The sequence below is a fragment of the Muntiacus reevesi genome, chromosome 19 (assembly GCF_963930625.1).
Source record: "Muntiacus reevesi chromosome 19, mMunRee1.1, whole genome shotgun sequence".
Lineage (NCBI taxonomy): Eukaryota > Metazoa > Chordata > Mammalia > Artiodactyla > Cervidae > Muntiacus > Muntiacus reevesi.
The window spans coordinates 23,972,254-23,995,198 of NC_089267.1; the positions used below are offsets into that span (position 1 = coordinate 23,972,254).

General features: G+C 41.1%; 1 protein-coding gene across 6 annotated transcripts in view; it reads right to left on the reverse strand.

Moving 5' to 3' along the window:
* Nucleotides 1–391: 391 nt before the first annotated feature.
* Nucleotides 392–22,945, reverse strand: part of NCOA7 (nuclear receptor coactivator 7) — a 158,692-nt gene continuing 136,138 nt past the window's right edge. For 5 of the 6 annotated variants that reach the window (XM_065911662.1, XM_065911661.1, XM_065911657.1 and 2 more), the window contains 6 exons: nt 16,997–17,144; nt 9,280–9,405; nt 7,621–7,773; nt 3,367–3,462; nt 2,879–2,952; nt 392–2,519 (listed from right to left, as the gene is read on the reverse strand). In XM_065911662.1, the coding sequence (XP_065767734.1) occupies nt 2,384–2,519; nt 2,879–2,952; nt 3,367–3,462; nt 7,621–7,773; nt 9,280–9,405; nt 16,997–17,144 (733 nt within the window). In that variant the 3' untranslated portion in view covers nt 392–2,383. Of the gene's footprint in view, nt 2,520–2,878; nt 2,953–3,366; nt 3,463–7,620; nt 7,774–9,279; nt 9,406–10,712; nt 11,373–16,996; nt 17,145–22,945 lie in introns of those variants that run through there. The other variant, XM_065911663.1, reaches the window with a different exon arrangement.

Consider the following 22,945-nt stretch of genomic DNA (forward strand, 5'->3'; position numbering starts at 1 on the left):
GTGTCTGAGGTCTTCATCTGCAGGGGCTAGGAGACAGGATGTTAAAGAAACTTGATCAGAGGGTAAGGTGTCTCTCATGGAAGTTAGGAAGTAGGTCAAGAAAGAGATGTTAAAAACTAAGTCACTATTCAAAGAACAACTAGAATTAAGAACAGAGGAACTAGCAACAGAGCCAGGAGTTGTCTCTAGTAACTGTAACAGGAGCAGTTTCCTGAACTGAATAGGAGTGTGGGTACGGGGAACAAAGAGGGAATTTCCAAGGTGGCAATAAAAACATGAGCACTGGACCTTACTTATTTAGTCTTGATTATTTCATCATCCTCTCATGCAAGTCAAAGCTCCAGCATGCAATAAATACTTGCTAAATGAATCCTCCGGAAAGAAAATCACATTGAATGCATGAATTCCTTTATTGAAAATATTGGGCTAGCACTGCATTACATACACTCATTATCCATAAATGAAGGGCCACACATGTCTGATTGGACAATACTGTTTTAAATAGAGAACACAGCATCTGAATATGCTCTCACAAGTATAATATCATGGACTAAAGTAGATAAGAGTGAACTATATGCAAAATGACCATTTTGTTAATAGCATATGGTTGCAAATGGCATAAATGGTAAACGTGATCATACTGAGACATTCCTGGAATCTCACATAGGCACATTATGTAACAAGCAGATTAATAAGGTTCAACTGCCAATAAGTTGTTAATGAAGAGTTCGCAATAGAACTTGGGTAAAAGTACACCCAGGCTACAGATTTAAGATTTTATAGCATTCAAAGAAACTTGTATGGAATGTGAGTGTAGTAAAATAATTGTTGATCTGACAGGAGGCCACATGACAATTTGTCTGTTCTCTTTTATAAATAGTCTAAGAGAATAAGCTAAAGGAAGTATTCCGCCAGCTTAAAGCCAACATTCTAAGCACTGTTTACATTTTTAAAATGCAGGTCTATAAACGACTACTTTCTATTAATTTTTCCTTTCAAATATCACTGGAAATGTAATTTATGACAAACAACTTTCTCAGCTTTGGCTATTACTTGACTTTTTTTTCCATTAGCAGTCTTTGGCTTTGTAAAAGTTTGACAATAATATTTGTTAACATTTTATCAAGGTTTTATTATTAACTTTCATAAAAGAGTGTTTAATGATGTGAAAGTGAGTTGATATTTAAAAACTGCTCTTTACTTTTTATTCCAATTGTGGTATAAATGCATTTCTTTGCACTGAATTTTTTTCAATCGAAAGTGTAGAAACCAAGACAATTGGGATCACTGACATTTTTCATTTGATATAAAATATACAGAAATTAAAACATTCAGTCTCATTTAAAACAGAGGCCTGTCAATGTAAAAACTTGGGGAAGATTATGCAAAAAAATCCAATAAAAATACAATTTTTGTTACTAACACATGAGATTTTATAAGAAGCAAAACATTTCAAAAGCAGGGTTCTAAATCCAGGATCATAAAGGTATACATTACTGTAAATATCAATTTATGACTGTGAGAAATGGCTTATTCTTCTTTACACAATTATGTTCAGAGTAAATAACTAAAAATGTACTTTTTCAATGGCAAAATGGAAAGATGGCCTACAACAGGCAAATCAATAAACATTGATAATGAGTTTTTAAAAAATTCAGAATTGTCTGTGGGTATATATATGTGTGCGTGTATATATATATGGACATTAAGCAGCACATACATATACAGATCACCCTAAACAATCAGGGCAAAAAAAATTTAATATAAAACTATATAAATCAAATGGATTTGTTGCCAAAACAGCACAAAACGTATACATTTCTTTACTTTAAGATTTGACACATTAAAAGAAAAAAATTGCCAACACATTTCAAACAATATACTAGAAATAATAAATAAAACAGTTTTAAAAAATCATATATTCCCTTTAAGTGCTGTGCACTTTCAATTTTTCTAAATGAGACTAAACTTTTCAATGGCAAACAATAGTATGCTGTACATTTTGGTAATGAAAATTATGTTGATAAATATACAAGGAATGTATATACTTCTACAGTATTTTCTTTTTCACAGTTACCAAAAATAAAAATTGCATTCAACTCACATCTATAAATATTCTGACTCCTCACTCTATGGGTTTGAAGGAAGTGAGAGTATAAAGTCTTTCAACGATCTGAACTTCAAATTCTTTCTTCATCGTCTGCCTTCCACATGTACCTTTCAGAATCTCTCTGCAATGTAAGTGCGCTCTGAGATGATGGCAGAAAGAAAGCACTATGATGGGATGAGGCAGTCTGGGCTGGGGCTTCGTCTTCCAGCTAGCTTTAGCAGGGCTGACCGAACCCAGTCTTTTTAAATGTTCTATTTTAAGGCAGTCTAAATTTCACTCGAATGTCCATACCTCGAGGTCTTGAACTATGAAGTCTTCCTTTTTGGAAAGAATATCATTATTAAAAGTGCTGCAGGAGTTGCTTCGTCCATGGTATAAATCGGCATCTAACCATAAGCCAAATCGTCCCCTACAAAGGTTAAAAAAGCAAAATGGTGAAAACATCCCAATTTTATGTACACACTTTCTGTCCTCCCTTGCCCCAACTTCTTTCTTTTATGCTATAGTCAAAACCCTAAACTGCTTATAAAACATTTCCTTTATTTCATTTAAATGACCTGTCTTTCAGGTGGTCCCTCATTTGGACACATAAATAAGTCATTTTATCTTCTATTCTTAGTGTCATGTGTTAGACCACACTGTCCTAAATAATCGACTAACTACACATGGACTAACTACAATCAGTTGATACCAAAGTTTCAGTTCCCTGGATTAAAACAGACCCACTCTGGTCAAGTAGTAAATTAATAACAACAACAAGAACCTTACCCTCCACCACCAAGTTCCAAAGAACTTATGTCTCCATTGATAAAGTATGAGTTTTCTCCACTCCACTTAAAGACCTTAGGTAGAAACACAAGACAAAGAGAGATCAGACATTTCAATCTGGAGAAGTAGCAAAGAGGGAGGGGACCACCCATAGGCTGAGGAAGCTCCTGACTTCTAGACCTTTCCCACACCAGGATGAGCTCTCTGAAGGGGTGATGAGGCAGGAAAGGTCTCTCGCACACATGTTGGCTCTGAACTGCAATTCCACCCTGGATCTCAGAAGTTACATGCAAAAGTTCCCAAGGCCCAGGAAGGGAACCAAGCGGTTTCTATGCTGCGATCATGAAGTGCTGGGCAGGCTAGGGTGAGGCCAAGTGAGGTTATGGGATGGGACGTCTACCGCTCCAACCACAGCCCCCCACCTCCAGCCCCACTGACCCTCCTGACACCATGATACGAGGACGACAGTATTCCTTTCATCTAGGTACCTTGAAATGAGGGCTAAATGTGTAGAGAAAAGTTTCGCCTGTGCCATAATAGTGATCACTGAATTTGAAAGGATGAGTCGCATATGCTCCAAAGATCTGTCAAAAGAAACCAGAAATGTTAGTAGCTTTCAAACACAAACCTCCCAAAGAAAGCCCTTCTGAAATATTTTAGCATAATCCTATTCTGAGGTCTCATTATATCTCTTTCAACATGATTATTATGAAGAGCATTACTAAGTCAGAGTTTCTAAGTAAAACAGACCACCAACCAACAAATAAAATGTCCCTGGTTCTTATTAGTACCCAAGGGGCTCAGAGAACTTATCGGTCAAAGGTCAACAACTGCTTCAATTTAAAAAGACTTCTAAAGCCCACTGTAGAGACAAATGTCTTCCAGTGAATACAGGTCACAGACTGGAACATTAAACAACTACAACATACATCTTGCACACAGAAATGAGTGGTCGGGAGAATGTGGGCCTGTCTCTGATGTGTTTTGTAAGTAGAATCACGGTCAGATATTTCCCCAGAGAAAATAAATTTTCCTCTCCCTTGATTCGTAAAAATGAGTTTTCAATATGCTTAATAGAACTGTATCCGTAACGTGACTGATCCAATACATCTTAGTTCAAAATGACTTTTAAGAAAAAAGTAACAATTCCATAATACTGTGGGCTTTCAAGGTGGTTTAGATGTATCTGAATCAATGATTTTGTCTTGTTGGGGTTGGAAGGAGCAGTGTTTTCAGAATGACCATCCCACTGCTTCAGCCTCCTATCCTCCTCAGGTCCTGACCAGTACTTGCAGGGGTGAAGACTGGTAAAAACAAGCATGCATATTCTGGAATTGTCCCTAGGTGATTCTGATATATCTTCTCCAAATCCCACTTGAGAAACAATGCTTCAAATGGAGTCTATCTGGAAAATGTCTTATAATTTTTCAAAATAATTTAAATCTGATTATTATCATCATGGACTCTCTGCTTCAGTTCCTAGCTCTTTAAAATACTAAAAATTAAGCAGTGTAGAAATCTAGAAACTCTTTCTAACCCATGTTCCTCATACCAAAATCTCTCCCTAGAGCTGCTAAGAGCAAAGAAAAAAACAGTAACAAATTTTCATAGCAATCATAGAAATTTTTTTAAGCACTGGAGATAGGATGATGCTAAGAAATGACAGTTAATTTTTTGGATATGCAGCATAATGGTTATGTAAGAAAACATTCATTTTATTTTTTATATTTATTTAGAAAGAAGTTGTATAATATGTACATAATTGTACTGTTGGGTCTATAGCATCTAAAAATTTAATATATTTGACAATAATAGAACAAAGGAATCCATGGAGGGGAAGGAAGATAGCCAGAAGCGGAAAAAGGAAGGTTAATATGACAAATGCATAATTGCTCTCCTTCTCCTCTCAGCTTTCTTAGTAAATAAAAATCACACAACTATATAAATGACAGTTTATTGTTGACTTTGTAATATATATCCGTGTTATACCACAAAATTACTATAAAAAGTGGAAAGATGTAATAGAACAATATAAGAGTAACATTTCTATACCTCACTGGAACTAAGTTAGTATAAATCAGACTCTGTTACTTGATGATTGCTCTATTATTTTCCATAGTGCCTTGTGGTATAAATTACTCCATGGTAATTCTCATTCAATTATATTTAGGCCCCTTTGCCATGGTAGTTTCCTCGGCCAGTCTATGTAATTTATCCTGACTCCAGGAAGGCTCTCCTCAGCTGTCTCTTGCCCTGGTTCTTTCTGGAAGGTCTGCAGCTTAGTGTGCGGCCTTCATTCAGTTACTAGCCTCCTCTTAATTGTTTACCACCAAATTTGTATTGTTTTCTAGACCTCCCTTTAGCTTGAACTTCCCCCACGTTCTTCTAAATAATGTCAGGTCCTTAGGGGAGAGCTTCTGAGCTGTATGTTTTATGGTCTGCCCATTCACCTAGAGCTGGGAGCTAGCGATTCGACTTGCTTTATGAGCAGAGTGCTGGGTAGGGGCAGTAGCGAGTGGTCTTGGCTCCCCTCTCCTGACGTGTAACTTCTGTTCTGTGCTGAAGCAAGGGCAGTAGACACCCCAGTATTCTCAGCCTGCTGTGCTGAAGGTAGACCAACCGGCCTCCGAGAAGGGCTGGTAAGGGGAAGAGCGCCCCCTACTTCCAGGCCGCCCTTGCCTGCAATTCAGCCTCTGAAGCAGAACGGTGGGTAGGGCATAAGAAATGCTAAGCTAAGGACCTGCCTGGGGGCTGGGGTTGATGGATCCTCATCTTCTTGTCCACGCGTGCCCAGAACGAAGCCTGTGTCTGAACAGGGACTGGTCGGGGGGCAGGGGGGCCGGGAACAAGCTATACTTCAAGTGCCACAGAATCTCACTGTTATTACCGAGATTCATTAGATATTCTTTAAATGAATTTTCACTTGCCGTATGCCCTTAGGACAATATCCAGAGACTTTAAGCGATTATTGTTTTTATATTTCCCATCAGTAATGGCTGTTTCACTAGGGATTGGTTCTGTAGAACTCCTCATGCATGCCAGTCTGCATGTGTAACGCTTTTATATTAGAATTGTATATGGTTCATTTCCAGATAAATGTACAGATGTTGTGCTATCACGTTCCCAAACACAGTGGAGCTGCATCCTTGCCTTGGGGGTAGATGGGATGGGGAAAGCAGAGTTAGTGTTCAGCTGCCTTCAAATAACACAAATGCCTTTCAGTAAGATAACACCTCAGAGACAACTAGTGTAATCTTCAGGAATAGGCAGGCCTCCTTTACATACCTCTGATAGGAAGCTGAGTAAAACCATGCATCATCAAAACCTGCTCTGTGAGGCCAACAGATTTCCCAACAAGTTTGCTATCTATTAGTAACTTAATAGCAGAACTAATCTATACGTACAGTGCAGGTTTGTGTGTGGTCTAACACCACCTAGCCCTATCTCATCTAAAATGTAGCACCTAACTTTGCAAACATTTCACTAAATCTCCAAGTAAATTCCATTTTAAATCTTTGTTGTTATTATTTAATTTTTTTTACTTTGCCGCTCTCTACTATTCAGCTTGGACTATGATTAAATAAAGTGTTCTCAATCTGTAAATAACAGTAGTAACAGTGATAATAGCTAAACCATTCCCCACAACTCTTAACCTATAATTATACTGTAACCTACTCACAGGAAAGATCACAGTCGAGACAGACAGTGCCTTTAATACTGCTCTCTCTCATTTTTCCCAAATTATGACAGCAAAAATCTATTTCCCCTAAACTGATCCTAATTATATGGCATCTCAGCAAGCTCCTCAATGTATAATAGTGCCCCACACCTAACAGACATTCGTGCGTTTTCTCAATGGATGCATAAATAAATGGTTGTCAAATAAACCCTGCTTCCAAATGCCAGAAATAGAGAATAATGATAACTACATCTTAAAAAAGCAAAGAGATTTCTTCTTGCTATAATACAGACCAAATTGAAATGGCCTTGAAAGATGAAAAAGCAGACTTGAAAGATTTCTTCCTTCTGTAATGCCGAAGTCGCCCTGGATGGTATAGAAAAGAAACCCGGACAGATTCCACTCAAACTCCCAGCTGACTGAGCCAAGAATTATCAGTATAGGGTAGATGGGAGTGATATCTATTAATAGATTTCATCAGGGCCTCCAAGACCAAGAGAGATGAAACAGAGATGAAAGTGAGAGAGATGAGAGTGTAATAAGCAATGGCCCAGAGCATTTTCTCCTGTTTCATAACAACTGGGCCCATAGGGTACAACACACCATGTGCCTAACCAGCTCTCCATCTCAGGAGCTACGAAGACAAGGTTGGTGGGCCCTACTTCAGCTACCTGAAAAGAATTCTGGGATGGCACTGGAGCTTCTTTCTGCAACTATCTCCAAATCTCGACTTGAATTCTTCCAACTTCTCCAGTTTCAGCTTGCAGGATATCCCTGTAGCTTCCTACTCTATGACGAGAACAGGGAAAAATGCGACTGTACCAGGAGACATGCTCCATTTTCTTTTTCAGAGATGCATTCTGAAGTAAGTAGGGGTAAAACAACATAATAATTGGGGATTTACTTCAATTCTTCAGGAAAGAAAAGAACCGAGTGTCTGTGGCAAAATCCTGCTAACTGTGCGGTCTGGCTGATGGGAGTTCATTGTATCAGTCTCTCCTGTCGAGTAGGTTTGAGAAACTTCAATGAAAAATTGTTTCTCTATAAGAGGAACAAGCCTCACCTGATTATCCATATCTTTGATGACCAATAGGACAGGACTGTCTAGGGCTGCTGACTTCCGGTAGAGAGTTTTCAAGCTGGTCCCATGCTCCAGCGTGCTGTAGGCGAGTCTCCATGGATACCCCTGCACCCTTGCTGGAAGGCGTCGGGCCAGCTGTGAATCCAAGGATGGAGATGTAAATATACACGCTGCCTGAAAATCATCACGCATGACCTTGTAGCACCAAACAGACGCCTGTGGCTCAAATTCAAAAATCACATGACTTTCCACATCGTTCCCCTTTACTCTAGCAGATACTTGCCACTATAAACTGAGAAGGCAACACCATTGCTTGACATTGTTTACCTTGGCAGGGATGCGCCCCAGAGCATGTATTCCCTCCCGGGGATGATGCTGAAGGGTTACTGCGCCACTATACTTTTGAAGATAGACCACCGAGCTTGATTAAGAGGTATGAATTAGACTCATGCTGTCTTGTGTACACTTCAACCTGACTTTCACTGAGTATTTTACCAGCTGATCTTTCTAAACATGCCAAGGCTCAGAGCTGTTACTGACAACTGAAGTGTCTCACCAAACTGAGCACAAGGAAGCATGGGTATTTTGTGCCAGTAATCAGATGTAGTCTGTCCTCCTTGCACTTGTATTTTTCACTAATTTTAATATTTAACTTGATTTTGGCTGTCATAGGGCTTCCCCGGTGGTGCTAGTGGTAAAGAACCGGCTTGGCAATGCAGGAGATGTAAGAGATGCAGGTTTGATCCCTGGGTTGGGACGATCCCCTGGAGGAGGGCATGGCAACCCACTCCAGTATTCTTGCCTAGAGAATCCCATGGACAGAGAAGCCTGGAGGGTTACAGTGCATAGGGTCACACAGAGTCAGACACGACTGAAGTGATTTAGCACAATAGCTGTCATAAATATCAATAATGCATATCTTTTAAAAAATACAAACAGAGGCTGTAAAATGTTGAAGTCCTCTGAATGCTTGGCATAGTTCTAGAATCAGCATGAACTCTGTTTCTGTAACTGCTTGATCAAGTCACTTAGCTTTGCAGGCCATCACAGATGCTTTTATAAATTGAGGGACTTGAACTTGGTGATTCTCTAAGGTCTCTGAATTTCAGTTTCTAAGCTGATTGATGGGGGAAGTACAAGAGGTCCCTTCCTAAAGTTCAAACTCAAGCACATAGTATTTCAAGAAAATGGAATTAAGAGATGCTCAGGAAATAGAAAGTAAACAAAACAAAACAAAACTAAGAGAAAGAAAAGTTACTCCTAGTAGTGATAGATGGTTTTCACAAAGCAAGTTAAGTGTACTATGTGACGTTTACTGAGCCTGATCAATTAAAACCATGGGAACTCTTGAGATAAATAATCCTTTTAAAACATGTTAGGACTATAATAGGACACTTTAAACATTATTCTGAAGACAAGAAATGGCTTTTTGCTCAGGTCTCGGGAAATGGATGTAGGTGTCTGGCCAAGTCCTCCTTCTCCCAAGAGGGTGGCAGGGACCCTGTCTTTCTGAAACGGGAGGCCTTGGTCAGGCTGCTGGGGTTTTCCTTTAAAACCGGACTCACTCTCCACCCCAAGTGAGAACAGCAAATGGTCTTAAGGTTTGGAAGGCCCCTACCCTCATCCCCAGGGAGAGCCCACCTGCTCAATGTGCATGTTCTCCAGAAGCGAGCTGTGGGGCTGCAGGGTCGGCAGGGCGGCCTCATCCTCATCTTCATAGTAGCTGCACGTGCTCTTCCGGCGTTTTGCCTCCTCAACCGTGATGATCTGAAACAGAGAAGCCGGGTAAACCAAGGAAAAGGATATTCTGGCTTTTCCTTCACCTGCTATTAACAAAAAGGACCTCAGTTACATGACTGCTTGTAACCAGTAGGGTTTTAGCAGGACATAGATTGAGCCAAGACCCTTGGGGGCAACAGCTAATTAACATCTGGATTTCAGAGAAAATGCAGAATTTAACAGTGTGGCTGCAGCACTTAGTATGTACAAATTAAGTCACAAGTTTTCCAGTTTTGTTGCTCTCGGTGATCAGGTAAGAATTATGTATAATTTCACAAGCAATTCATACCCTTGAAATGCCCTAAATGATTCTCCATTAGCTTGCATCTAAATTTGAATTATTAAGGGGGTAATTACAGATCATAGTATGAGTAAGTCTTCTATAAATAGGGAAATTGGGAAGATTAAGGATGGCTTTTTAATCAAGACTCCTAATGTTTCCTCTCAAGGCCAGGCACATAGCAACCAACCTGACAGAAACAGCAAATGATAATATCTACGGAAAATAACAAAACAAAGAGGCATCAAGCTTTAGTCTAAATTATAATTATGTTATGATTCCTTATGGGCAGTTCAGAAGCCATCAAAATAGTATTTCCTTTAAAGCTGAGAACAGAAGCATGATGTCGGTACACACAGCATTTATTTCACTGTAAATACACTTATCAAGTACCAGGTTCGAATCTTCTCGCTTTTTGCCTCTCTGAAAATCTGGATAAGTCACCAAATTATTTTGAAATTGAAGGGTATAGAGAGAAGGTAACTAACACACTAAAATACCTGAGTACAAACAGGAATGATTTTTGCAATATAGAGAAAAAGCATTTACGTTACCTCAGTGAAAAGTTGCCAGATAGTGACTACTCAGTTTCCAGAATGCTGTCACCTGAGCCTGATTTATAGGTAAGAAAATTGGCCCTTAAATTTTACCATTTTCTAAGGGGCATTTACTTAAAGAACACACTGTCAAAGAATCACAAATTCAGCATTTTAAATGTGTTAAGTAAAGCACATGTTTCGGGGGACCTCTGCGTTTAACACAAGTACAAAATGGGGCTGCAGAATGAAAAAGTAAAGTGTGGAATTTTGACTCCAAAGGGAATGGGCAAACCACACCAGTGTCTCTCTCCCAAGTGAATAAAAGAATAAAATCTTTGAATAAAATCTTTGAATAAAATCTCTCTGGCTGAGAGAGCAGCCTGATCCTTTCTAATTAGAAAGCATTTCAAAGCGTCTGAGTGGCAGAGCGCAGAGGGTCCGCAGGCACCTGCCTAGCTACCAGGACTCCAACATACCTTCACGAAAGGCTCTTGGTCCGGTCTGGCACAATAGAAAATCTGAGTGTCCGGAGGCAGTCCTCGGACTCGCATGGTGAAGGGGTGGGAGCTGCCTGCTTGCTCTCTGAAGAGGAACAGGTCTTTGCCTGGCTGCCTCCACAGCACTGTTACAGCCTCGCGGAGCTACAACTGCTTATGCAGGATCTAGTTTCCTGCATGATTTGAGTTTCTGTTTCCCTCAGGAGAGCGTTCGATATTTCTACAGGAACACACCCAAATTAGGATTTCGAGCAAACACACACTTCCTGTTAGGCATAGCTGTGAGGCTGTAAAACGACACTTTCACCTTTGAAACGGTGGTGGTTTCCTAACAGCACAACAAAACCTCATTGTTGCGCGTTTTTTTCTTTTTCCCCCTTCTTCATCTTGAACTTTTCTTCCCAACTATCCTCAGGCTGCCTGAGCTAGCTTTTTTCTAGCCCTGCCTTCTCAGATTTTTTTTTTTTCCTGCATCTTCTCTGAAGGGAAATCTCCATTTTAAAACTTTGAGTGTGCTCGCTAACATCAGTTTGAATCTCAAAGGAAAGATGAAAAGGAGGCTTTACCGGAGATAGGTTCATTATATTTAGAACAATGACATTTCACTTCAAGACCCTGTTATGTTTGCTGGGTATGAGAGACTGTCAAAAAGAGGAAGAACATCTGGTTTATACGAGGCTGAGAAAAATGTTACTTTCGATTCGGGTTTTCCAAAAGTGTTGGCAAAGTGATATTTACCTTTTAACCTTTCAAAATATTAATCTTAATGACAAATAAGCATGACGAGTCTTCCTCTACTGCCCAGATCAGATTTCTAGGGGTTGGAAAGAAATGCAGATCACCGCTGGATCAATTTTCAAGGATCTTTCTGTGAGTTTTCCAGGTCAAAAATGGCCTTTTGGTCTCCGGTACCCCTGGGGGATTGAGCGCCACTACACAGATCATCCCAGGGGTCATGAGGCTGTGGAAGATATTTGGTGGCCAGTCTCAGGCTGGCCAGAACTTATTCTCAGTGCAAGAGTCTGGACATAATCTAGAGCAGAATCACTTGGACTCTGTGCCAGTGAGCTGGCATGATCTTCAGTGCCTGACGCTTTGTGACAGCTAACATTTGGTGAGTGCTTTCTATATGACCCCAAGTGCCAGCTGCTTTGCAAGGCGTGACACAAGCAATTACAATATATCACTTGTCAGCTTTTCAAATTAGCAGAAGTCTTAAGAAAGGAATAATAGTTAATAAGGCTTTCCGTTAGCAGAAGCACAGTGAGAAGGGTATTCCTCACATTTCTGGCAAATTGTCATTAATATACAAAATTAGGAGCCTTAAAAAAGTAATATACCCTTATGCTAAGTAATTTCACTTTCAGGAAATTTTAGGAAAAGAGTCAGAGTTATACATCATCTCATCCTTGTGAAAAACTTGAATGAACACGATTTCTACAAGTGGCGGAATTGTTAAATTTTGATTGAGGTTTAAAATACGTAACCATTAAAATGAGGCTTCAAAATCTTTAAATATGATACAATTCTCACAAGATGTCAGGTAAGAAAAGCCAGATACCAAACTATACATAAAAATGATCTCATTTTGCAAAAATAAAAAAGACTCACTCTCTCTACCCTTACCCCCTAGAAAAATACTGTGATAGAAAGAGTTTAAAAAATGTACAAAAGTGTTGTGTGGTTAGATATTATTTTTAAAATATTTTGCATTGTACTTTTCTATAGTTTTCAAATTTAATATAATAAGCAGGTATTACTTTTATAAAATCAGGTAATAAAGCTTACTTAAAGAGCTTGGTATGGACGGTGGACTGGTGGTTGGGTTGGCCGGAGGTGCCCCTGTAAGGGTGCAGACAGCTGCTTAGGGCAGTGGGCCCCACCCCGCATAAGATCAGAATCAACAAATTCTAACTAAAGTTGACTGAGGATGAAAGAGAAGAAGCTGGGATGACATTTAGGTTTCTGACTTGGGGAACCACTAATTAAGATGGGAAGGCATAAGGACAAGCGTGTTTCGGGGAAAGATGACGGGACTTTATGGATAGGCTGAGGATCAGACACCTGTTAGAGGAGTGAAGAAGGTTCCTCTTCCCCACCCACAGAGGAGAAGCAATGGGATGCCAGGGGCCCGGCTTTAAGGTAATGCTAGTAAGCCGAGTCTGCTCCTGCACACGGAAGGAGTCTGGCCAGCACTCTTCTCCTCATTGTACTTTTGGACTTTCTTGTCCATGTGGCAAGAAACTGGGATAACAGTCCAGTCACCTCTGTCTCCAGGTATCTTTTCTTTCCATGTGCCCCAAGTGTTAACAAGAGCACTAGGATCTTGGAAGAGGCCACCTCCCCATTTCTTCCTCCTCCTCCATCCCTTCTTCTTTTCTTCCTCTTTCACCACAGGTCTAGAGACACACCTTCTAGAGGGATGTGCTCTTTCATCCTGCTCAGCGGCTCAGTCCGAGCGGCTCACTCAAGCCCACTCGACTCTAGACCCAGAAGCACACCTTTCTCTCTCTGCATGCCTCCTTAGCGCCTTTTCTTCTGTGTTGGTGGGCATGGCCGCTTCTCCCACTGGAGTTGTCAGGAGCTGAGATTCCAGGTTGGGATTAGTGGAAAGAGGCAGAATAGGCCTAAACGAGGGCTGCTTCAATTCAAGCTATCCAGACCTAGTTAGGAAAGATTTGAATTCCCAAAGCAATTGAAACCCTCTCTCCAGGCCTCCATAATGGGACAAGAGACCATAGCCTTTGCAAGAAAATACGCCTTTCCTAGCTCTGCTGCCTCTGCGCACATATCTCATGGGGGCCTCCTGGGTTAGATGAGGAGGACAGGAATTGATATTCCTTGATACCTTAGCCAGAATGCCAGTGCCACACCATCTCTGCCTCGTGGAGACCCAGGGGTGCCCGTGGGGCAGGTTGAGCAGCAGGTTGGAAAGAAAGAAGCGTGTGAAGCAGACATGTGGGAATCCGCAGCATAAAGCTCAAAAGCTGATGAGCTCATCCAAGAAAGATGTAATAGATGAGAAGAAAAAAGAGTCAGAGAAAAACCCTTGGGGAAGACCATGAGAAAAGGAACAAGCAAAGTATATCTGAGGGACCTCCCTGGTGGCCTAGTGGTTAAGAATCTGCCTTCCAATGCAGGGGACGTGGGTTTGATCCCTGGATGGGGAGCTAGGATCCCACATACCCCAGGGAAACTAAGCCCATGAGCCACAATTACTAAGCTTGAAACTACTGAGCTCGCATGCTACAGCTAAGACCTGACGCAGCTAAATATAAATATTTTTTAAAAAGTATATTCAGAAAGACCAGAGATAGAAACAAAATAAAACAAACAAACAAAAATCAGAAATGATAAGAAAAGCCAAGGGAAGGAGAGTCTAATAGGCTTGTGCTGTGCTGCGCTAAAGTCGCTTCAGTTATGTCCGACTCTTTGCAACCACAAGAACCGTAGCCCGCCAGGCTCCTCTGTCCTTGGGATTCTCCAGGCAAGAATACTGGCGTGGGTTCCCATGCCCTCCTCCAGGGCATCTTCCCCACTCAGGAATTGAACTTGAGTTTCTCACATCTCCTGCAGTGGCAGGCAGGTTCTTTACCACTAGTGCCACCTGGGAAACCCTATTTTTAATCAATGGTTTCAAACAAGAAGCTTACGAACAATGTGAAGACAAACATGCAAACGAGTCAAGTGCTGGGCCACAGACCACAGAGCTAGGAACAGGGGGCCGGGGGAGCACGGGAAGAGGAATCGACCTAAAGCCTCACAGCAGTGACCAGTGAGCTGGACCTTTGAAGGATGACAGGAGCCTGCCACAGCAAGCTGTGTGTGTGTGCACACATCCGTGTGCACTCGGTGGGAGTGAGTGAATGAGAAAGGGATGAGTGAGAGCTAACACACACATGAAGGGACCAGGCATGTCAGAAGGAGTTAGACCCAAGGGGCCGGCTTCATCACCTTTCACCATCCCAGTCTCACAGAGCTCCAGTCTTGGAAGATCCAACGGCCGCTTGAGGAATCTACATCCAGGTTGGGAGTGTTGCTGGAGAAACCTCACCCCCCGCCACTCCCCACTGCAGCCTGATGCCAGACCCCACCAGGGCCTTCCAGGCAGCCGTCCTCCTGCAGTGCGTCAGCTGGCATCATTCCTAATTTCTACAGCTCCTACTCAGACCTTCTCCGTATTCCTCCAAGTCCTCCCTTCTTCACTTCTAGGAGACGCCCCCTTCTGCTGTTACCAAGAAATCATCAAATGAGCAAAGCTATGATTTATATAATACCACCACTGAATCTGCATTCTATTCACATCCTATTCTTTTCTGCTGCCCAAACACCTAAGACCAACCCTATCCCCACCCCCACATTCCCTGCCAATTCTTAGGGATCCAGTCCCCTGCTTAGCCCTCTCTTAATCTCTTATCTTCTGAACCCTCTACTCCACTGTCCCTGCTGACCTCTTCCGAAAGGTTAAAGTCTCTCTTACGAGAAGGAAAACCTCCCACCCTCACATTCTCACCCAGCTTTCCATCTCATTTTTATTCTCCAGAACCAAATCTGAGTGGTTGGCCCACAGCCACCAGCTCCATTCACTCATCCTGGATACATTCACTGAATGTTGGAAGCTAGGTTTTGAAGCTGCCACTTTAATGAATCTGCTTTTTTTGCCAAAATCACCGACTACTATCCCTTTGGTTTTAGGTCCACAAGACAAACCTTAGTTCTTTCTTGTTGACTGATCCCTGGGATCAGAACACAGAGCATTTTCTACGTTTAGTAAAAATCTTCTTGCTATGCTCCTTATCACAATGAAGGGCTGGTACCTTGATCCTCTCAGTTTCCATTCTAAAAACCAAGAGATCAGTCTTGACATCTTTCTTACTGTCCACATGTAATTAATTACTCACAAAATCCTATCTTCCTCCTCCTATCTTTCAAAAGCACTCAGTTTCCACTGTCATCACTATCATTCTTTCAGCAACTGCTCGCTCTCAACAGCGACTACTGCAAGAGCTCCCTAGCGTGTCTTCGAGTGTTGTCCAATTCCAGTCAACTGAACATCTGCCGGCAAGAGCAGGCTCTCCAAAATGTGTGTCTCTGTTTACTTCTCCAGGCTCAAAACAGCTCAGTGCCTTCCTAGTGCTCTTAGGAAAATAACCAAACTCTTCACAAGCAGTTCATAGGTCCTCTGTGATCTGCCATTTCACTATCTCCAGCTTTGTTCCTTGCCACTCCCTCAGCCTTGCACTCAATGAACCAGCCATGCTGAACTCTGTATTAGTTCATCAGAAGCCCCACACTCTCTGTTCCTCCCTCGGGTCGTCCTTTGCACAGCAGACTTTTCTCTATGGCCAGAACATGTTCTGTGTCCCACTTCCACCCCAGCTGCCTGTCCCCCCACTTCTGACCTCAGCTCAGATTACTCCTTCCGGGTCACTTCCTTTGATCCCCTAGCTCCACTCAGGTACCTGGGTACATGCTTCCCTAGCATGTGGCACTTCACCTATAATGGCAATTACCTCATTATATTGTAATGATTCTTTACCAGCTGAGCTATCAGGGCTCAGCTGGTAAAGAATCCTCTTGCAATGCAGGAGACCCCGGTTTGATTCCTGGGTCGGGAAGATCCTCTGGAGAAGGGATAGGCTACCCACTCCAGTATTCTTGGGCTTCCCTTGTGGCTCAGCTGGTAAAGAATCCACCTGCAATGTGGGAGACCTGGGTTTCATCCCTGGGTTGGGAAGATCCCCTGGAGAAGGGAAAGACTACCCCCTCCAGTATTCTGGCCTGGAGAATTCCATGGACTCTACAGTCCATGGGGTCACAAAGAGTCAGACACGACTGAGCACCTTTCACTTCACTTCGCTACTGTAATGATGTATCCATACTCCTTGATGGTAAATTCTACTTAGCCCAATCACTGTGCTCCTAACAAGAGAAGGGCTTGCTAAGTGCTCAAAAAATAAATTATGAATGGTTTTTCAGGCCAAATTAAGAAGCTTGACTTTCATCATGTACATAATGGGGACCCTGAAGCAGTTTCAAAAAAGGGAAGTGAAATTACTGGCTGGTAGGTGTGGTGATAAGTGTCTTTGTGATACACAAAACTAGTTTCAACCAGAGGAATAAGGTTTTTCCTCATAGGATTTCAAAGGTGCACAGGAAATCTTAACTTCTTGCCAGCCATTAGCGCTTGGATTTTGGACACAAGAACATTCTGTGTGTGCCTTGTACTCTAAGGACAACAGTCTAACCCTCCCGAGTCTCACCTCCCAGCTCTTCGTGGTCGGCTCACTGAAGAAGTTGTCAATCATATTCAGTTCTTCTTTCTCCACCACCACAAAGCCTTGCTCTTTGGCATCTTTCCCATAGACGTCAGGAGACCACTGGACAAAGAACGTGTACAAGTGATCCACCCTGAAAAACACGTTTGCCATAGAGGTTAACACCAAATCTACAGGCACGAGTAGGAACTTGGTCATGCACAAGTATCTTTTTCCTGCTTGGCAAGTCCATGTCGTTACTCGGGAAATCTCCCATGTTGAAGACAATCTCTACCTGTGAATTCCAAATTTGGAAAATAAGTCAATAGATGCAAGTAAAAGTCCACAGACACTGAGAAAATGTCCTTCAATCTGAGGTAAAGATCAAGAAATGGAACTTAAAGATAGAAAACATAATGAAATATTTACACCAAATGTTTTTTTTCTTCATTGGATCCTCATTTATTGGATGTCTCTATTCACAGGGGAAAAACTGACCTGAAACTTTAGATGGGAACAAAGCAATATTCCAATGGGTCTTTATGTAGACTGAAACATTATTATATCATAATTTTAATAAAATATCTTTAATAACTAGAAAATATCAAGGATAATACTAGCTATCATTTTAACATTAGAAACAGACTTAATTTTACCACTACTAAAAGTGCAGTCTTGCCTTCAATATCTCTGTTCTCCTATACATATTTAACATCTGAAGCATCTCTCCAGACTTAATCAACAGACAGGTGGCTAGTTCCCAAGAAAAGACTGGGAGCTCTCAGTCTTAGCACCTAAAATACCCCCCACCCCTCACCCATGTGGAAGAGTCAAAAGCTCTCTGACCTGCAACCATCACAGTGGAGGTGTAAAAAACAGATAGGATCAAATGATTCTTAGAGTCTTTAATAATTACAACATGATAATGTCAATTTGAGTCTCCTGTTTGGCCCAGTGCTACCTCATTGCTATGTTTATAAAAGTTATAACTGTAAAAATATTGTATGTGCCACATAAGAATGCAGTGCAAAGACAGCCATCTATGGAACCAGAGCAAGCCCTCACCAGACACTGAATCTGCCAGCACTTTGATCGTGGACTTCCAAGACTCTGGAACTGTCGTGAACAGATCTCTTCTTTAAAAGCCACCCAGTCTATCATATTCTGCTATAGCAACAAACTGAAGGAGTTCCCTGGTGGCTCAGTGGTAAAGAATGCCCCCGGCTGCTGCAACAGACTCAGGTTTGATCCCTGGGTCAGGAAGATCCCCTGGAGAAGAAAATTGCAACCCACTCCAATATTCTTGCCTGGAAAATCTCATGGATAGAGAAGCCTAGTGAGCTACAGTTCTACGCAAAAGAGTCAGACACAACTGAGCAACTAAACAACAACAAACTGATAAATACTAATAGGATTAAAACAAACAACAAAAATGTCACCATAACTCTAACATTCCAATGGATCAAATTGCCTTTAGGTTTCTATAGTCCTAACCTGTTCTTGATCATATGTACAAGGTTTTCTTTCCTTTGTTATCAGGGCTAAGACATAATTGTTTGTTATATGTAACATTAAAGAGTGCCTATTTGCCATTGTTGCTAATCTTCATACTGACTTGTAATGGCTACATTTCACAGAAGAAATAAACCATAATTACCCTTGTCCTTGGGAGGTTTAGTTTGTTTCCAATTCTTTTTCTTTGATTGTACAAATAACATTGCAATGAATATCCTCATGATCCATGCCTTTTGTCATCTTTTGAATTATCTCCTCAAGATTAGTTCCCAGAAGAGGGATTATTAGGCCAAAGGGCATGGTTTTATAGCTTGTGATCCATCTTAACAAACTGCTCTTGAAAGCCTGACTAATTTACTCTGACAGGAGCATTGCAGTTTGCATCTAAGGTAACAATCTTGCTTATCCTTTTTTTCCCAAATGAATTTAATATATACTTTAAGTTTTATCCCACTGATTCTGTATTTCTTTGAGTGGTAGTGGGTTGAACATTTTTCAAATGTTTTCTTCCTGGCTGCCTTCTATGAATTGGCTCTGTGATTGTGGAGTCATTGTTTTTCTTTTAAATATATGGGAGACTTTATACAATGTAAACATTAACCACGACCAAATGTTTTTCTAAGCTGTTTTTTCCCTTTTAAAATAATTATGTCTTTTCTTTCATAATATAAAATTCTAATTTTCATATATTTTAAAGGTATAGTTCCTTTGAGAACTATACAAAACAAGGGAAGTTGGCACCTAAGACAAGGTGTGTATCAGTGTGCTATGATATGCTAACCATTTCTATTTTTTTCTAAAAAAAAAAAAGAAATATAGATATATGTTATAACTGTACATGGCTGTGATAGTTAATTTTATATGTCAACTTGGCTAGGCCATGGCCAGCCTTTGGTCAAACAGGAGTCTAGATGTTGCTGTGAAGGTATTTCTTTTTAAAGATGTGATTAACAAGTAAGCAGCCTTTCAATAAAGCAGATCACTCTCCATAAAGTGGGTAGGCCTCAGCCAATCAGTCAAAGGCCTGAAGAGAAAAAGACTAAAGTCCCCAGATCAAGAAGGAATTGTCTCTAGATGCCCTTCAGGTTTGTGACTACAATATCAACCCCTCCCTATTCCTCCAGCCTACCAGCCTACCTTGCACATTTTGAACTTGGCAGCCTCCATAGCCATGTAAGTCAATTCTTTAAAGGAAATCTTCCTCTGTATATGTGTGTATCTGCATACAGACATATATACCTACACATACACACATCCTCTCAGTTCTCTTTCTCTTGAGATCCTTGACTAAGACAACGGACAAGTCTGAAAATCTATGTAAGAAACTGAGGTGAATGGTTATCTCTGGGGAATGGAATGGGGTAGAAGAAAGATACACTATATATAGCTTTCCTTATTTAAATTTTTGGACTTGATAGTACATTTTTATAATTTGAAAATTAAAATTACATTTAAAAAAAGCAAATAATGGGAACTTTCCATCTCACTCACATCCCTGTCCGTCACCTTCTGGGTCCACCTTTCCCCACTTTAGGTGACCACTTTATTATCTCCTTGTGTGTTCTTGTGGTGCTATTTGTATGTTGTTCATTGTTGTTCAGTCGCTAAGTCATGTCTGACTCTGCAACCCCACAGACTGCAGCACACCAGACCTCCCTGTCCTGCACTATCTCCTGGAATTTGCTCAAACTCATGTCCATCGAGCTGGTGATGCCATCTAACCATCTCATCCTCTGTCACCCTCTTCTTTTTCTGCCTTCAGTCTTTCCCAGCATCAGGATCTTTTCCAATGAATCAGTTCTTCACATAAGGCGGCCAAAGTACTGAACTTCAGCATCAATCCTTCCAGCGACTATTCAGGGTTAATTTCCTCTAGGACTGACTGGTTTGATATTTATATCTATTTTTATAGCTAGAAATAAACATGAATATAGATTCTTTTCCTCTTTCATTTCTATGAAAAATAGTACTATTCTCTAGCTTTTTTTGTTTAACAGTAGAGCTTGGATACCCTTGCACAGCAGTATAGAGATGGCTTCCTCATTCTATCTTTTATAGCTACACAGTACTTTACTGTGTGGATTTACCCTAGTTTATGTAACCATCCTCTCTAACCTGGTCACCTGGCTTGTTTTCAAGACAGTGTTGTCATAAACTATGCTATGAGTAACTTGGAACGTCATCTTGCATGTGTTACAGATAGAGTCTACGATGTATTCTCAGAAGTGAGACTGTGTTATCAGAGGAGCAATTCACTTATGGCATCAGTTTTTTCCCTCCCACCAGCAATATGTTTGCTCTTTTGACTCTCCAAACTATTTTTATCATATAATATGACACTTCCTATTAAAAGTTAACTTAGAAACAGTAAACTAAATCATGACTCCAGAAACGTTGATAAGTATACAATTCTAACTCTTTTTGAGCTTTCTAACACTTAAAATTTAGTCCATCTTCAGTGTATTTTAGAAGAAAGTTGAGAAGCAAATATGCTTCACTCTAACTTTTGTAAAAGGACACGTTTATTACATGCCTACCCACCTCAGATAAAATAGCTTCCTAAATATATGTGGGTTAGCTTATTTGTGAGAAAGAAGAAAGCAGTTCCTGATACATGGGAGCTGGTCTGTTCCTATCGGCCAGGTCCCAGTGGTAAGAGGAGCTGGCCTCGCACTCCCAGCTCGGCTCTGGTAATCTCCCGTTGAACATAAACAATTCCACAGAACATTAACATCAGGCAAAGACACTCTATGACCACGATGAATCACGACAGAGACGAGACTGCTGAGGTCTTATATCTGAACACAAATAGTGTTCAACCACAAAAATGACCAAACATCCCTCTAATCTGGCTAATATAAATGACTGTGCTACTTCACCAATTATGGCATTAGCCTCTCTAGTTTTCCCTCCCTCAACATGGGATTTCTGCTTCTAATCCAGTGCAAAGTCCAACTTAAAGTTCTCCCTCGAATCACCTAACATACATCCTGTGACCCCTTTCTAGCTCCAACTAGAAAGGGCCCCAAGATGGCCTTAAGTCCCATGCATTCTACTTCAATGCAATAAGTTAAGCCAGCTCATTCAACTTCAGGGGTGTTCCTGGTGGTCCTTGGCTATGGGGCATCGCTTCCTTAAACAACACTCTCTGTGCACCCACTATGCGCCAGTGACCTGGCCCTGGAGGAGCTACCTTCTGGAATATCAGGGTTGGAGATATAAGGTATCATTTAATCCAGCTGACTCTTCTTGATATAAGAGAATGAGGGCGTTGAAGTCTACTATGAGCGTCACAGCCAGGACTAGATCTCCTGAGGTGACAATCAGGGTTCTTCGAATCACACTGCAAAGTCTTCCCCATATGTATCCTACATTGATTTCTGCACTGGTTCCCAGTTAATGTCCGGGTTATGACACAAGACACATTTCCTTAATCACTTTTTGAACCAACTGTCCATGAAGGACTGCTCATTTATTTATCCTCCAACAGGTTACTCTCAAAGGAGAAGTCATTGTACAAGTATAAACACTGAAGAAGCCTCCTAAGAAATGCTAGAGGCTCATGCTGGCATATGTCCCTGTGTAAGACTGCAAGGGAATGAGGGGTGAGGCAGAGATTTGAACTGAAGATTTTATTTCTAAGAAAATTTAATATAATTTTATTTCTCTTACAAGAAAATATATAAATTGTGACAACTGCAGGTAAGTGAAGATTTTAAGGTGAGTTCCTATCTCAGCAATTGCCAGTCACTGCCCTTTTTGGTGACCAAGACAATAAATTGCTTGGGAAACCATTTGAGCAATTCTTTTTACTATGCTGATTCAAGGTGAGTTGGACACATTATTTTAGAGGAGGGTAGAGTTGAACAGTTCCTGTTTGGTGACCACAGCCTGTTCCCATAACCCACTGGGCAGGTGGGTGGGAAGGAAGATCCATATGAGGGCCAAATGATTTCCTAAAAAGGAGGAATCTCATGCCTAATACCTTCTTTTTCAAAGTTCAACATTATCAGAGCATCTCTGTTGAATTAAGCTGGTCCTAATAGTGGTAAGCTCTCAGAAAAGGATAATATCCCCTCTTCCACCCCTTCCTTCTGGAAGAGAAACTTTTCAAGGGGGTGGGGGGAACAGTCTGATCTAGACTGATGACCTGGGATCCATATGAATGCCATGGTTATTTCAGGAGCAGATTAATTTGGGCATGTTGAGTTGCTGATGGGAAAACTTAGGTCAAACCACTTGCCACAATGGACATACAATGGAAAGCAAGGGCTACACATGTCATACATACATGTGTGAGTTCCCTTCATTGTTGTTCACTCAGTCGTGTCTGACTCTTTGAAATCCCATCAACTGCAGCACACCAGGCTTCCCTCTCCTTCACTATGAGATCCCTAGGGGCTGTAACAAGTGAAGGGCTGGGGAGGAAAAGGTGAGTTT